The sequence below is a fragment of the Mus caroli genome, chromosome 9 (genome assembly GCF_900094665.2).
Source record: "Mus caroli chromosome 9, CAROLI_EIJ_v1.1, whole genome shotgun sequence".
NCBI classification, from domain to species: Eukaryota; Metazoa; Chordata; class Mammalia; order Rodentia; family Muridae; genus Mus; species Mus caroli.
The window spans coordinates 115,924,471-115,942,345 of NC_034578.1; the positions used below are offsets into that span (position 1 = coordinate 115,924,471).

General features: G+C 46.0%; 1 protein-coding gene across 1 annotated transcript in view; it reads left to right on the top strand.

Moving 5' to 3' along the window:
- Positions 1–6,033, top strand: part of LOC110302454 (interleukin-1 receptor-associated kinase-like 2) — a 6,274-nt gene extending 241 nt beyond the window's left edge. Inside the window, 3 exon segments of the mRNA XM_021173251.1 lie at positions 2,526–2,661; positions 4,696–5,077; positions 5,281–6,033. Coding sequence (XP_021028910.1) covers positions 2,526–2,661; positions 4,696–5,077; positions 5,281–6,032 — 1,270 coding nt within the window. The 3' untranslated portion in view covers position 6,033.
- Positions 6,034–17,875: the final 11,842 nt, after the last annotated feature.

The window sequence follows — 17,875 nt, forward strand, 5'->3', positions numbered from 1 at the left end:
GAGTGCTGGGATTAAAGGCGTGCGCCACCACGCCCGGCCCCACAAGACTTATCTTATGTGGCACCGCTGCTTCGTTTCCTAATTTCTTAGACCTGGTAGACCTGTACACCTGCGGGTGTTCTTTCTGCTTCAGCTCCTTCCAAACTAATATTTACCTTGCTAAAAACAATACAAGCAAATTATCTTTGGACAGTGCACATAAAAGAAGATGAATATATATGTTGCCTTCAGAGACAGGAAGCCAAGAGGGAGATGGCAGGAAACAGAACGGGACTCTCTGTGATTAAAAACTGGAATAATGATTTTAAAACCAACAGTAAGGGCTGGAGAAGTGGCTCAGAGGTTAAGAGCACTGGCTACTCTTCCAAAGGACCTGGGTTCAATTCCCAGCACCCACATGGCAGCTCACAACTATCTGTAACTCCTGTTTCACACAGACATACATGCAGGCAAGACACCAAGGCACATAAAATAAAAGCTAATTTTTTAAAAAGTAAAAAAAAAAAATGTAGCTAGGTGGTGGTGGTGCATGCCTTTGATCCCAGCACTCGGAAGGCAGAGGCAGGCAGATCTCAGGTCTTGGACCTGCCCACCCTTCCCCCTCATTTCCAGAAGGTTCTACTTTGGATCTTCTCGGCTGCCTCTTTAGCTCTGCCTCTCGTTTCTCAATGGAGTGTTCTGAGTGCTTAGAGACACTAATGAGTCAATGAGCAGGCAGAAAGGTTCCGGTCTTTTGCACCTGGCGACCCAGCATCCTCCCTGTCTTCACCATGGCAACATGACACGTTCTCCTTTCTTGATTCTGAGGCTTCAACGAGTGCTGCTCACTGGTGCCCGGTGTTTCTGTGGCTCTCTTATTTCCTTGTGTGCTTTTCCTGTTTTTTTTTTTTTAAGTTTCCAAGGTCCTTTGGAAATGACTCACTACATCAGCTTCATTTACGATTATTCCAGGCTTACAAACACACCAAGTGTCCTCGAGTTTTATCCCATTCGGCTTTCCTAGCTAATTGCTTGCATCTTCCCAAAGTGATTCACCCCTGCCTCAGAGGCACCTTTGGTTTTTTGTTTGTTTGTTTGTTTGGCATTCACTTTTTTCAATATCATACTTGATACATGTTTGTTAAATGTACCCAATTCTTCCCTGTTAGAATGTAAACTGAGACAGTGTTGTCCCCCACCCCCACCCCACCCCCAACCACCAGCACCCCTGGCTCCTTCTCTTCTTTGTTTTTGTTTTGAGAAGAGTCTAATATAGCCCAAGTTTGCCTCAAACTCAACTATGTAGCCAAGGATAACCCTGAATTCCTCATTCTGTGCCTCCATGTCTGAAGTGCTAGGATTACAGGTGTGTTGCACCGTGGCTAACTTCTGCCATTTCTTCTTGCAAGAGTAATCTCAGATGAATCGAATGAGCAGATGAAAATTGCTTACTCCAGGGATGGAGAGATGGCTCTGAGTTTAAGAGCACTGACTGCTCTTCCAGAGGCCCTGAGTTCAATTCCCAACAGCCACATGGTGACTCACAACCATCTGTAACAGGATCAGATGCCCTCTTCTGGTGTGTCTGAAAACAGCAACAGTGTACTCACATACATAAAAATAAATAAATAAATCTTTAAAAAAGAAAGGAAGGAAGACAGACAGACAGAAAGAAAGAAAGAAAGAAAGAGAGAGAGAAAGAGAGAAAGAAAGAAAGAAAAAGAAAGGAGGGAGAGAAGGAAGAAAGGAAGGAAGGAAGGAAGGAAAAGAAAATTGCTTACTCTGGTCTTAGGGCAGGAAGTGTGTCCTAATCTTTTCTTCCAGGTTTACAGGAAGAAACACATATACAAGCTTAGGAAACACCGACTGGTTCAATTGCATTAAAACCAAAAGACAACTGGGATTTCCAGAGATTTGGAAAATGAATTATTATTAAAATATTACAATTACAAAATATTCACATTATGTTATTAGAGCACTGATTGAGACAGTGAACATCTATGGGACGTGTTTAATCAACCTTCAGCTTATATTTTGAACCCAGAGCTAACTGATTCATCTAGACCAGCTGGCCAGTGGGCTCTATGGATCCTCCTGTCTCCTCCCCAGTCCTGGGAATTCGGGTGTGTGCTGCCCTGCCCAGATTCTTGTGTGGGTCTGGAAATCCCAGCTCAGTCACAGCAAGTGCTTTACCCACTGAGACATCTCCCAACCTTCCCCCTCCCCCGCCCCCAAAATCTCTTGTCTCTTTTTGACATAGAGTTTCTCTGGCTGTTCTGGAACTCACTCTGTAGACCAGGCTGTCCCGGAACTCAGAGGTTCTCCTGCCTCTGCCTCTCAGGTGAGTCACCACCACCCAGCTGAGTTTATCGCTTCCAATCTAAAACTTTCCTTTCCCTCCTCTGCTTTGGCTTCTTTGAAAATGTCTTTCTTCTGTTTTCTTAGCTTATTTCTAGAACGTTTCAATGGGCACTGTTCTGGAGCCCAATTCCTCAATTTTCTTATCGTTTCTCTCACCTCTACATTTGCATTTCTCTGTAACACAGGCTCCCAGCTTTGTCCTCCCCGGACACAGAGAGGCGTTTCCTGCGTCATCCTTGCAGTCTGTCTCAGAGCCTCTCCTCCGCCCTCAGTGCACACTCCTGCTTCAGGACCGGCGAGGAGATCGGGGATGGGCGCAGGGTTGGAGTGTTCCTTCTGCGGTGCACGTGGTCTTCCTTATCCGAGACTTTGTTTACTTTCTGGTGGTGCCGAGGTTTTTATTGTCTCGTTCTAGCTCTCTTGATTTTCTCCGTAGACGTTGGTGGTGTTTTTCTCCTCGGCCTCAGCACCTGGTTCATGTTTAAGATGAATCATTCAGCTGTGTTAGATGTCTTTAGTCACTACCAGGCAACAGACAACTTGTCCAAGCCAGATGTTCAGAATCCAGGCTGTTTCTAGGAAACCTTCACAACATATGTCTGTAATGGGCGCAGTCAAGCCTTCAGACACAGCTTTATCGGCGAAATAGCATCTACTCCATTGTGACCCTGGAGGAAGGCCCTGTGCTCCTTAGGGAGAGGCGCGGTTGAGTAGTTCTCCATGAATTCTCAAGCTTCTTAAAACAAGAAAGCAAGCACAGCATAAGAGCAAGACTCCTGGGCTAGAGAGATGACTCAGCGGTTAAGAGCCCTGGCTACTCTTCCAGAGGTCCTGAGTTCAATTCCCAGCAACCACATGGTGGCTCACAACCATCTGATGCCCCCTACTGGTGTGTCTGAAGACAGCTACAGTGTACTCATAATAAATAAATAAATCTTTAAAAAAAAAAAAAAGGAAGAATAAGACTCCTTTCCCACCTTAGTCCTTGTTGAAGAACTGTGCACAGGCAGACATACATGCTTGCACCTGCTAAGGAGGCAAGCCTTCCAGAACACACTGAGGTACAAACAACAAGAAGGCCTGGCCTCGGGACCCAGTCCTAGTGCATGAGTCAGAAGACAGCCTGTTCTCCTTAGGTGGCCCTGGACCCGGATGAGCCACATCTGGATGGATGCAGGATGAGCCACATCTGGATGTAGACTTTCTCACATCTGTAGTAGTGACAGATGTGAGAAAGTCTACACTGAGAAGATACTGGACTGTCCCTACTGTGTGCTGTCCATATCCTACTGTGCACTTGCAGCAGTTGCTGGTGAAGTAGGGTGTTTAAAGCAGGTCCACACTTCGGACTTGCTGTGGTCCATCTGCTGGATCAAGCCCGTTTCGTCTCCCTGAGGGAGCACTGGGGCAGGAATCTTGGGTGGAGGGGCACTTGCAGGAGGAAGCCATCTCTTTTCAGTGGCCCTAGTAAAGGGCTATAGGCAGGGCTCGTCCTGTGTTTCCTTGCCGGCATAAACTGCTCATTCTGTGAGTTAGCACAGTGCTTGATCCCAGGCAGACACCCTTCCCCCCAAAAAAACAAAACAAAACAACAACAAAAAACAAACAAAACACCTTCTTCCTCCAAATGTAATGAGCGATCATTATTTCAAGCTAAATGTGATAACTATGGTCTGGGATGTGAATTCAGGGTGTGTGGAATGTGTCGTACATTCCACTGGGGGAATGGGTGTTTTTATAGTCACTAAATAAAAACCACTTATCAATCAAGGCATTTATCAAATGCATGGGTTTGGGGTTCAGGTAGGTGTGTTACAGTAAAGTGGAGAAACCAACCCATGTTCCAGGTTTCACATGCTAACCAGTGGCATCTTAGTCCTTGTGTGGCAGAAGTCAGTGGTCTGCCCAGGGCCTGCAGTGAATGTAATGTCTCTATTTCATGGTCAGCAGGATGTTGAGTCAGATAGAGGCAGAGTGGGGGACAGATGACTAGGGACAGCCAGAGATAAGCTTTTGATCTTGATCTACCACATTCCAACTCTCCACACACACGGAAGTTCAAAGCAAGTGGTATGTAGACTCCTCAAACCCAGTGAGCCTCCAGCTACAGGTAGATGACGGACATTCCATGATAACCAAGGCAAACAGCAATAGCAAGTGGCTGGTAAGATATAAAAACTGGAGTCAGCAAAATGGTTTAGCAAGTGAATACCCTTGCCACCAAGGCCGATGACCGGAATTTCCTTCCCAGGACCCACACGCTCACTATGGCATGTTGTCCTCTGGTTCCCATGTGCATGCTATGACACAAAAGCACACACACCAAATAAATAAACTTAATAAAAACATTTTTAGGAGAAGTGGGTTGGGGATGGCACCAGACTGCACAGCAGGGAAATAGGATGCTGCCACATCAACGTCCTACCTCTGCTGGGTTTCTGCACTGGAAGACAGTCCCACAGCCTCATCTACCCCTACATGGCAAACAGCTCTCTGCATGACAGACTCTGGGCTCAGGGCAACTTAGACATGCTGCCCTGGCCACAGTGAGCCAGCATCTGCTCAGGGCTGCTTCTAGCTGTGGAGCACCTGCATAGCCTCGACATCATCCACAGCAATGTTAAGAGTGCCAACGTCTTGCTGGACCAGCATCTTAACCCCAAGCTGGCTCATCCAGTGGCTCATCCTCGTCCCAACAATAAAAAGACCAAATATACCGTCATGAAGACTCACCTGGGGGCTGGTGAGATGGCTCAGTGGGTATGAGCATCCGACTGCTCTTCCGAAGGTCCAGAGTTCAAGTCCCAGTAACCACATGGTGGTTCACAACCATCCATAACGAGATTGCGCCCTCTTCTGGTGCTGTCTGAAGACAGCTACAGTGTACTTACATATAATAAATAAATAAATATTAAAAAAAAAAAAAAAAGACTCACCTGTTCCAGGCCTCAGCTGCATATCTGCCGGAAAACTTCATCAGAGTGGGGCAGCTGACCAAGCAGGTGGACATCTTCAGCTGTGGAATTGTATTGGCTGAGGTCCTCACCGGCGTCCCTGCGAGGGACAAGGACCGCAGTCCAGTTCACCTGAAGGATTTGCTTCTCAGTGAGATTCCCAGCAGTACTTCCTCAGTCTGCTCCAGGAAGACCGGCATGGGGAAGGCAGTGGTGAAAGAGATCGGCCAGAGGCATGTGGAGAGGAAGGCAGGGCTGCTGCCTGAGGCCTGTGAGGAAGCCTGGGCCACCGCTGTGAGTGTCTGCCTGCGGAGGCGCAATGCCAGCGTGAAGGAGGCACGAGTCTCCCTGGCCAGGGTGGAGGAGCGGCTCCGAAGGCAGCTGTCCCTTCCTTGGAGCAGGGTTTCTGAGGCCACGGGCTCACCTTCCAATACCCCGGAGGAAACAGATGATGTTGACAATTCCAGCCTCAGTGTCCCCTCTTTGGTTATGATGGCATCATGCCCAGTGGCTGCCTCCTCTCCACTCTCCACGGGATATGGAGCAGCACAGCCATCCACCAGTGGGAGACAGGAGGCCGACTCCTCGTCAGAGGCTTGCACAGGCCCACAGACACCCCAGGACGCTACAGAGACTTCATGGAAAATTGAGATCAATGAAGCCAAAAGGAAACTGATGGAGAACATCCTACTCTACAAAGAAGAGAGACTGGACAGCAGCGAGCTCTTTGGACCCTGATGACCAGAGCACAGCTGAAGACCCTTATTCTCAACTGGATAGACAAATGTCCAGGCAGGGAAGAGGTCTTTGGCTGTCCAAGGTCTGTTGAGACCCACACAACCCAAACATCAGCCTGAACAGAAGGAAACATGGTTTCATCAGAGTCGAGTTGCAGGGAGTGGGGGCAGGGAACCTCAGCTTACACAGACACCATATCCAGGAAGTACTCCTCCTCTATGAGTCGTCTTAGTTAGAGGGCTGTGAAGTGGAACACCTTGTATGTGATCCAAGGATTTGGGTGGTTTTGTGGTTCCGGGGAGCCCATGTTGATGACCACCCCAAGAGATACTGTTGCCTCAAAACCTCTTAGTTCTCCACAACGGACAGAGCAATCCTGCAGCGTCCGTGGCGTTTTCCAGAGTTATCATCTGTCAGTCATATTTGCAGACAGCTTTCTGCAAATGCCTGCTTCTTAAAAGACCTTCAGCCTGTGTCTTCGCAATGGTTGGCTCAGCTCCCAAGTTCGGGTCTGCAAAAGCAGGACAGTTGGCAAAGGACTCCGTAGGCTTTCTCCTTCTTCAGTTGGTGATCCTGTAAGCCACCGGTATTTAGGAACTGCCTGCTTTTCACCTTCAACCTCCCATCACGCCCATATTTATTTTAATGGAGACTCAGAGGTTGTGTGTTGTTTATAGCTAGGTGAAGAAGCGTGAGAAGCAGTCTCATGTTTGATTCTGCTGCTAGTTAAGTCAATCGCTTGGTGGGTGGTAGCTCAGTATCCTCGTAAGATAACCCTGCTCTGTTCCCCTGGGGAAGAGCAGAGCTGCTCTATTCAGCTCTTGGGAGGATAGGTGCAGCGGCTACAGAAGCACTTTGAAATGTATCTGTTCTGTGTTCTCAGTGAAGTAAAAGGTATGTAGTTCATGGTTCTGCCATATAGAAAATGTTTATGAAGTGAATATATTTTTGAAAAGTCATGTTGCAAACCTGTTTTGTAAAACAAAGCTATTTCTAATTCACTATTTAAAAAAGAATTCCATTATAGAGACAAAATAAAAATGTTTGTAATCGAAAAAAAAACAAAAAATTTTTTTAGTTCTAAAAATTAAATATGATATGAAAAATATTGTACCTTCTGTGATGGTTTATATATGCTCAGCCCAGGGAGTGCCATTATTAGGAGGTGTGGCCTTGTTAGAGTAGGTGTGTCACTGTGGGTGTGGGCTTCAAGACCCTCATCCTAGTAGCCTGGAAGCCAGTATTCTGCTAGCAGCCTTCAGATGAAGATGTAGAACTCTCAGCTCCTCCTGCACCATGCCTGCCTGGATACTGCCATGCTCCCACCTTGATAATAATGGACTGAACCTCTGAACCTGTAGCCAGCCCCAATTAAATGCTGTCCTTATAAGACTTGCCTTGGGGGCTGGTGAGATGGCTCAGTCCGTAAGAGCACCCGACCGCTCTTCCGAAGGTCCGGAGTTCAAATCCCAGCAACCACATGATAGCTCACAACCATCCGTAACGAGATCTGGTGCCCTCTTCTGGAGTGTCTGAAGACAGCTACAGTGTACTTACATATAATGAATAAATCTTAAAAAAAAAAAAAAAAAAAAAAAAAAGACTTGCCTTGGTCATGGTGTCTGTTCACAGCAGTAAAACCCTAAGACACCCTCCTCATTTGGATGTGGTCATACGTCATTCTGTATTTGTCATAAGAATAAATGGGAAGGGACTGGAACATGGCTCAGTGGTTAAGAGCAATGGTTGGTCTTGCAGAGGACCCAGAATCAATTCACAGCACCCTGATGGTGGCTCCCCACTCTGTAACTCCAGTCCAGGGGAGCTGGTGTTTTCTTCTCATCGCTTACCGTATTTATCCATGTGGTGAACATACACACACACAAATAATCTTCCTTTAGAAAAAATAATCTGTGGAAAAAATGAAATTTCCTGTGCTATGGAGGCTAGGAGAAAGGGGTCTCTCACATACTGTTGATGAGAACGGAAACTGGTCCAACCACTGAAAAGAACAGGACACAGATTTCTATTGACTAAAACTAAGATGACCATACAATCCAGCTATCGCACTTCTGGGTGTATACCTGAAAGAAATGATATTGATAGCATATCAAAAGCAATCAGCATACTGGTGTTTGTTACTGTACCATTCATAGTAGCTAAGACGTGGAACCAACTTGAAGGCCTATCAACGGGTCACTGGGCATAGTAGGCACTGTGGTATATTTTTTAAAAGGGAATACTATTTTGTCATAAAAAGGAGAGTTGTCCTGCCATAATGGCAGGAGCTGGAAGGGATTCTGTGCGATAAATCAGACTCGGAAAGACAAATCCTCAGGGTCCCTCTCACCTGCGAAGGCTGAAGTCGATGGCTGTGAGATGCATGTGTAAGTGTCAGAATCTGGGAAGGCACGATGTGGGCTCCATAAGGAGTGCCCCAAAGCACTTAGATATAAACAATAAACTTTACAGTCGTACAAATGCTCGTCAACTCATGGGGCCACTGTCAGCCACGGAAAGCTCTTACACAGTCTGTGAATAACTAGGAAAGAGTCCGGGCTCCCAACGCCAGTCAGGAGCGGTCAGTGATGGATGCACCAGCCTGACCTGATCAGTCCACGCTGTGTGCGTACAGTCCATGCTGAGTGCATACCATGATGCGATAACACACCCCACACAAATTATATCAAGATTCCAAGTTTCTCTTGCTTTTTCTAGAGTCAGTGAATGCCTCTCCTTTCCCTATCTGAACTTAGGAAAGCAAGATAAGTTTCAGATTTCACAGTAAAATCTGCTCTGAAAGAGAAAAGTCAGATTACATTAACTTCATTACTGCTTCCGCCTGGTTTTTTTCAAATTCCCATTATCCACGGTCTGATTTATTTTTGGTATTGGGTGCATGCTAATATCTGCAGCTGTCAGTATAATTACCAATGTCATCTCACCCTGATGGTTTTAGAGCTTGATGCTTCTATATTTAAAAACAGCCATAATCCCTCATCCCAAAAAAAAAAAAAACACTAAAATTTAAGTTAAAAGCGTAAGTTAGGAGGTTGCTGATCACATCTTTTGACTCTAAAGAAATTTTAAAATGAAATTATCCAAAGTGGTGCACTTTGCTCTGCCTTGTTCTCTATAAAAGCTAGTGGAGACAAAGGAAGTTTTAGGAGGAAGCCTTGAGGTGCCCCACGGGTCACCCTCTGTGTTCCCTCTCCTTCATATAATCAGTTGGCCTAACTGTGGACACCAGAGACCTGGATTTCCCTCCCCCTAGGCTTGTTAGAACCAACCCCATTTGAGGAGGGCAGACACAGTGACCACATCTGTCATCTTAGCTCTGCAGACCCATGGCAGAAGAATCAAGATTTTGAAGGTATAGAGCAAGAGGTTGTCTCTGAAAGCAAAGAGAACAGCGTTTGCGGCTGCTGAGTATCCCTTGGGTTGCTGCTTGCTTGTTACTGGTGTTCTAAGTCAGGGTTTCTCTGTGCAGTCCTGGCTGGCCTTGGTCTTGCTCTGTAATCCAGGCTGGCATCTGCCTCCCGACTGCTGCGATTAAAGGCGTATCCCTGTTCCCTATATATAAACATCTTTTAAAAACAAACAAGCAAAAACAACAGTGTGTGTGCGTGGCAGGGGGGTGGGGTGGGAACAGGTACCACAGCATGCATGTGGAGGTCAGAGGTCAGAGGGCAACCCTTGAAACTTGGTTTTCTCTTTCCAGTCTGTGTAGGTCCTCAGGTCAATCTGATGGAAAGCAATTCCACAGTTGAGGGTTCCTCTTCCTAAATGACTCTAAATTGTGTCAAGTTGACAAAAGGAACCTGTGGAAATGAGCATGCACACACACTCACACACATACACACACATACATGCACACCATACACACACTCTTTTTTTTTTAAAGATTTATTTATTTATTATATGTAAGTACACTGTAGCTGTCTTCAGACATTCCAGAAGAGGGAGTCAGATCTCATTACAGATGGTTGTGAGCCACCATGTGGTTGCTGGGATTCAAACTCAGGACCTTCGGAAGAGCAGTCAGTGCTCTTAACCGCTGAGCCATCTCACCAGTCCCACACACTCTCATACACACATATACTACACATCACACCACATTCATGCAAGAGAGAGAGAGAGAGAGAGAGAGAGAGAGAGAGAGAGAGAAGAGAAGAGAAGAGAGAGTTAGAGAAGAGAAGAGAAGAGAAGAGAAGAGAAGAGAAGAGAAGAGAAGAGAAGAGAAGAGATGATGGTGCTGCCTGCCTCCACTGCAGCAGGCCCAGGACAAGGAGCCTGTGGTGGAGTGTCAGCGTTTTCTCTTTTGCCCACAGCAGCACTTTTGGAAAGTATAATGAAAGGGGAGAGTGAAGCAAAAGGGAAAACTAGGCGTCTCCTGCTAGGGTCAAGAACAGCAATTCGCATTCTCTTTCTGGTTTCCACCCAGAGCAGTGCTGCAGTGCCAGGAGGTGAGCCAGGAGGCAACCTCCACCCCACACGGTGTGCGACTGCAATGCTACCCACTGTGGTCCATGCCTTCCTCGAGAGGCTGTCAGGCAAGCCAGTGCTCCAATGCTGTCCAAACAACATCTTAAGAGACTAAAGAACAGAGGTTATTAAAGTTATGCAGGCATTTTTTTTTTTTTTTTTTTTTTTTTTTTGGTGCCTGAAACAAAGAGATACAGCCAATTAGCTCACAATGTTACCTTACTCCAAACCTTGAGATCCCCGCTCTGCAGAGTGCCTGTGACTCAGCACATCCATTCACAGTTCCTAGTGCGTGTGTATTGCTTTGTATGCAGTAAGTCATGCAGAAGGCCAAAGAAGACTGGCAGCAGCCAAGCATGCACCAACCTGTGCACGCCTGTTCCCTGGAGTGCACAGCCACACTCGAGCACACAAACTGTGCCATCACTCTCTTGGAAGTTTAGACTGCCCACAGCTTACTGGTGGTAACCCACACACAGATCACCCATTGTAGGAGCTAGGAGAGAATGTTCTAGAGTGGGGAAATGTATCTCATGAACCAGGTTGTATTTCACATAACAAACTGGTCATACTGAATCCTCACATCCGGTGTTTGGTTGGTTTGGTTTGGTTTGGTTTGGTTTGGTTTGGTTTGGTTTGGTATATAGTATACACCTCAACAGACCCAACTCCTGTCTAGAAGTCACTGGGCAGATAATGGGATTAGCCTGCCAAAATGTACCTGCATAGACACAGATAAAGAGAAAACCATTGAACTAGAAGATTGAGAGGAGAAAATTATTGCAAAGACTACCCTTAACCAAAGTAAAGTCGGCCTCCTCCAAGAACCTCCCAGCCAGGGGGCCTGCTTGTATAAAACTAGGGTCCCAAGGTAGCCCTACTCTGTCTTGGCCTACTCAGCTAAATCCTAGGAAGTATTCTGCTAAGTCATCACCAACTTTATTATCGTCGTTGGCAGTAGTAATATCTACATGATTTTTTGTTTGTGCCTGGTGCCCAAGGGACCAGAAGAGGGCATCGGAACTCCTGGCACTAGAGATAAGAGTGTTTGAGCTGCCATGTGAGTGCCAGGCATTGAATCTGGGTTCTTTGAAAGAGCACCAAGCGCTCTTACCCATTGAGCCATCTCTCCAGGCTCCCAGCCTCAGATCTTGATATCTGGTCCAATTCTTCATCTTCACCTTCCACGTTAATGACTCTCTTCAGCACAGCAAGTTTTTAATGAAAAGATGAATAGATTTTATCACTTATCAGTGACAGAAGATTTACATAGTAGTAAGCTGAACTCTCTTCTTTTGGGACATAGAACAATGTGAAGATAAACCAATGTGATATTGTGATACATGCTGAGGAATACTGGTAGTAAAATGTTATAAGCCACTGTTTCCATAAGGAAACCACCGTGTTTCCCTAAGCACAGAAAGCTTTCTCTTTATATGTGCGCTAAAAACTCTGTGACAGATAGCACAGAATAATCAAAAAATGTGAATCAAAGGACCCGAATCCAATTCCCAGCACCCACATGACAGCTCATAATTGTCTGCAACTCTAGTCCTAGGGGATCTAACAGCCTCATGTGGCCCCCATAGGCACCAGGCACAAGCAAAAGACTCATACACACACAAAAACCAGTTAATTAATTTAAAGATAGATGGTGATGATTTAGCACAATACTTCCCGGGATTTGGCGGAGCAGACCGAGGCAGGGTGGAGCTATGCTGAAACGGTAGTTTTATGCCCCGACAACTTGTGCATGCAATCTGAGGTGTTTCCCTCCTTTGCAGGGTGTGACAGCATGTACGAGGAATGTGTGTGTCACATGTTCAGAATCAGGGTTGCAGTGGTGCCGCGCGGCACAAAGCAGGCAGGTGCTGTCGGTAACGCTGGATTCCTTGTTTACTTGATATTGAATTCATATCTGTACTTTCATAAAGTTTTTATTGTTGCTGATTTTTCATGACTTCTACATTCAGTCACGTGACCCCCACATCCCAGTTTGAGAAGTTCCGTGATAGTTTATGCAGCTCAATGTGAGCAAGAGGGGGCAAGGAGTATTTTAAGTTCTCTCTTCTCCACCCGTCTTTCTGCAGATACCCATTAGCAATCTAACCACAAAGCAGCTGGCAAGGGAGCTTGGGTGACACTTCTGTGGTCAGAGCCGGGAAGAGAAGGGTGGAGATTGCGGGAGACAAAGAGAACTTCAGAGTTTACTACAATGGAGAACTTGTTAGCTTCAGACTTCCAAGGAAATTTCTGTAGGGGATTATCTAGATCAGATTGGCCTGTGGGCACATCTGTAGAGTTTTCTTGATGCTAATTGGCATAGAAAGGCTCTTCCACAGTGGGCGGAGCCACTCCTGGATCCATAGCCCTCCGGGTTGTGTAGGAGAGTTGTCTGAAGGCTAGACAAAGGGAGCTAGCTGGTCAGCATCCTCCTCTCTGGTCCTTGATTCAGTTCCTGTTTGAGCTCCTGCTCTGGAGTCCCTCTCTGGGAGAGGGGGGAGGGGACATGATCTATAAACTGAAATAAATCCTTTCATCCTCTAAGTTGCTTTTGATTGTGGTTTTTATCACAGACCGGGACACCAAACTAGAGCAAGTCTTTAAAATGTCAGGGGACACTAGGGAGACTAGCAGGACACAGGTGCTATGAAAGGGACAATGAAGATAGTGGGGGAGACTTACCTGGGGGAGGGAGGGGAACACAGAAACATGGAGGGATAAATAACACTAAGGCTATTTGAAAAAACTTCAGAGAATCACAATACTTTATGTTTACTTAAAATTACATATATATTACACACACATACATATTTTTATATATTTGAAATTATGCCACTTTAGATGATAATACACACATACACACACACACACACACACACACACACACCAAGCCCCTTAGACTATCTAACAAAAACCCCAGTGCCAGGCATGGCATGCTTCTTATGAGTTGTTGATCAGGGTTGTCCAAGAGACCTCAAACAAAACAGGTCATTGCTCAGACCCTCAGTACACCCCTTAAATGAACGTAACACCTATTGCTGAAGACACCACACGCTTCAGATGGGAAAGATAAACCCAAAACAAACAAACAAATGACAACAAAATGAAATGAAATGGAAAAAAAAAAAGAAAAAGAAAAAAACAGTCCTTGCAATAAGCAGGAGCATTGCTTAGTGATAAGAAACCATTTGCTGGCAGCACAATGTTTGTGTGTGTGTGTGTGTATGTGTGTGTGTGTGTAGGTTGCAGCCTGTAAAGAAATCACCACTGAGGTTTCAGGAGTAAACAGTCAGCGTTGGCTTCTTAGAACATGCTGGACGCTCATTAAATATGAAACTCTATGGTCCAAAGGTGCGTCTGGAGATGTTTGCACTCTTAGGTGTTTATCTAGAGGATGGAAATCTCTCTGAAAAACTGTGCCACTCTGTTTGAAAACAACTGTTTCTTTTACTTCAGAACCGGGGTTAGACAATTTTTAAACTGGAAAGAAAGAAACTATTTGAATAAGAACAAAGATGGTCTTTGATCACAAAGGCCCCACGGGGAGAGGAACCTTAGAGATAGAGAACCAAGGTGATGTCAGGATGGTGGCTGGTATCCAAATGAGAAAGCTATGAACGGAATGATGTGGTACCCAACCTGCCGGGAGTGATGAGTCCAGGCCAGTCAAGTCCAGAAGTAAATTTGGCATAGTCCACCAGCAGTGCTGGTTTCAGGTCTCAAACCAGGTGCTGAAAATCAGAGAGAACAGGGCTGGAGAGATGACTCATCGAGTAAGAGCACTGACTGCTCTTCCAAAGGTCCTGAGTTCAAATCCCAGCAACCACATGGTGACTCACAGCCAACCATAATGAGATCTGATGCCCTCTTCTGGTGTGTCTGAAGACAGCTACAGTGTAGTTATTTGTAATAATAAATAAATCTGTAGCCGGGCAGTGGTGGCGCATGCCTTTAATCCCAGAACTTGGGAGGCAGAGGCAGGCAGATTTCTGAGTTTGAGGCCAGCCTGGTCTACAAAGTGAGCTCCAGGACAGCCAGGGCTATACAGAGAAATCCTGTCTCGAAACCCCCACCCCACAAAAGAGAAAAACCCAATATAAATAAATCTTTAACCAGAGAGGAGGATTAACACAAGGTGTGCAGAAGCAGGAGCCATCTGGTTATAAAGGTAGGTGTACAGCAAGGCTTTACTGGCAGCTCCTGCCCTCTTTGGCCCCACAAAGCCAGAGCACACAGTTTATAAAAAGGGCTTCACATGTGTTTGTCTGTGACTTCAGTGGGACTTGTTTAGCAGAGAGGATTCTGCGACCCCAAGGACTCCTACTGAAATTCAAAGATGGAAAACAAAAACTAGTTACTTGAAAATAATACCATGGAGCTGGAGGGATGACTTGGTGGCTAAGAACACTTGTCTATTTGGATCCCAGATTCACTGTCAGCTCACAACCATCTGTAACTCCAGTTTCTGGTTCTGCCAACCCACCACAGTGGAGCGGAGCGGAGGGGTCAGAGGTCAGCAGGCACAGCATCTGGGAGTGGTTGACTATAGGGAATGGAAGATTATCTGACAGAACCTCGGGTTGCAGGTTTGTTCTCCTAGCTGTACGTGGGTGCTGCCCACTGAGCTGAGGAAAACTGACTGAGTAGATGGCTCTGTGGAGCACAGGAAGTGCTCAGTTTGAGACTCCATAATTGTGAGATGCCTGTGAGGCACCCAAAAGAAGTCAGACCTGCAAGGACAAGGGAAAGCCCGAGAGGATTCCCTGTGACAAAAAATGGAGTGGGACTGGGGAGGGTCTCTAGGGACAGAATGAGGGAACAAAAGATCAAAGAGTCGGGATGAAGCCTTGTAACACTCCCAGGCGAGGAACACAGGCAGCCCAAAGCCTCCAGAGGGTACAGAGGCTTCCCCCACAGAGGCTCATGTAGACCTCATGCCTGCACCTGCTCCAAGGAAGGCCACTCACTTCTCATTATTGCCTATCTTAGTTTGGCATACACATGCTGGGTTTTATGACAGGGCCATGTCACTTAATTCCCACGCTTTCCCTTCCCAGAGTCCTCACCCGACAGCTGCTCCCTTTCTTACTCCACTCAGCCCCTCCCTTCTGCTCACCTTTTCTGTCTCCTTTTTCTTTTTGAGACAAAGTTTCTCTGTGCAGCCCTGGCTGTCCTGGAACTCACTCTGTAGACCAGGCTGTACTGGAACTCAGAGATCTGCCTGCCTCTGCCTCCAGAGTGCTGGGATTAAAACCATGGGCTGCCACAACTGGTGTTTCCTGCTTCCTTATAAACAAGAATTCCATTAACCTTCTGCCCACTTCCCTTGGGGCTCTGTCTTAGTCAGGGTTTTATTGCTGTAAAGAGACACAATGACCATGGCAACTCTTTAAAGAACAACATTTAACTAGGGTTGGCTTAGAGTTCCAGAGGTGCAGTCCATTATCATCATGGTGGGAAGCATGGCAGCATGCAGGCAGGCAGAGCACAAAAGGAGCCATAAGTTCTACATTTTGATCTGAAGCCAGCCAGGAGGAGACTATGTGTATTTGACACTGGACATAACTTGAGCATTAAGTCCTAAAGCCCATGCCCACAGAGACACACTTCCTCTAACAAGGCCACACCTCCTCCAGTAAGGCCACACCTCCTAACGTGTCACTTCCTATGGCAAAGCATTCAAATGAGTGAATAGATGGGGGCCAAGCCTATTCAAACCACCAGTTTCTTTTTCCCACGCTTTCCCTTCCCAGAGTCCTCACCTCTCCTGAGTCCCCTTATAGCTTTGAGACTGACACACATATACATATACACATATAATTTTAAATCTAAGTTCAGATATATAAGAATACATGCAGTATTTGTCTCTCTGAGACTGGCTTATTGTAGTTAACAGAGCGTCTTCGGTACCATCCATTTCCTTGCATATGACATAATCCTATCCTACAGCACATTTGCAACTTTTTCTTTAACTGTTCAGCTTCTGATTGACTCCTAGGCTGGTTCTGTTTCCTGGCTATGGTGAGAGTATAGCTAGGGGCAGGGATATGGAAGAGCATCCATGCAACTGACTCAGAATCCTTTAGGTATGTACCCAGGCATACTCTGGCTGAATCACATGGTCTTTCAGTTGTTAATTTTTTTTGAGGGACTTTCACACTAATTGCCACACCCACTCCAGTAAAAACTGCGTGGCAGGCCCAAAAGCTTGGACACAGTCCCGAGGCAAAAAGTTTTTTGGAAACTCAGTCTCCTGGAACCTTGGCATCCCATAGCACAAATGCTCCAAACTTGTCTTTGCATTAGTCGGTGAATGGATCTGTGTGCTTTCTTTCAGTATTGTTTTATTATAGGTGCCTCCAAGAAATGATTTGTCAAATACCCTAAGCTAGATTGAACTTTGCTTCCTGGCCTTCACCAATGTCCTAGGCAGTCCTGGGGCCGACCCTGGCCTTGGAAATTCGTAAGAATGTTACTCATTCAGACAAAATGCCCCAGTGTTGACAGTTAGTAATCAGGCATCTCACAGTTTGCTAGATAGGAGCTAGTAATCTCAGGGCTAGTTCAAAATAGTAAACTTAGAATTCTCATTACAGACATGAATGGCAGCCTACATTACATAATAGTAGAAAGAAGGTGGGTTGTGGTTTAAGGAGGAACTACAGTATTGCATTATTCATGAAAAGGTTGGCAAGAGCAGAACCCCCTGGTGCAGGCTTTCACAAGGCTCAGAGGAATAGCATAAATTGTGACTAGGGTGTGAAATCCTCACCTGGCTCCCTAATGGCTCACTTTAGAAGAGCAACCTTTTATCTCAGTTGTAACCACTGCCTGGTCCCTGCCAGTCTTTATGTATGCATTTCTCTGTTTTGTGTCAGATGACTTCAATGTATCATGGCTGATGTGTCACCTAACTTCTTTGTTTTCTTCTGTCTGATGCTCGCTTTGAGAAATTACATTCAGTTACAGCACTCTCTCTGTGTCAGTGGTTGTTTGTCACTTTTCGCCGACTCCTTGTCCACCTGAATACTGAAACCCTGGGTCCTGTCGGGTTGAGAGACCGACTGAGTCCGTGGCAACTAATTTCTAAGGTGACTGAACAAATTTACATCCCCACCAATGGTGTATTAGTACTCCTGTTTCCTAACCAGCATGTGTGGTCAGTTTTATTTTCTGATTTTTTGTTTGTTTTATTTGTGTGTGTGTGTGTGTGTGTGTGTGTGTGTGCACCCACAGAGGCCACAAAAGGAGTGTGATCCTCCTGGAGTTGGAGTCACGATCAGTTGTTACCTGCCTGGTCTGATGCTGGGAACAGAACTTGGGTCCTGTGCAAAAGTGGCAAATGCTGAGCCATC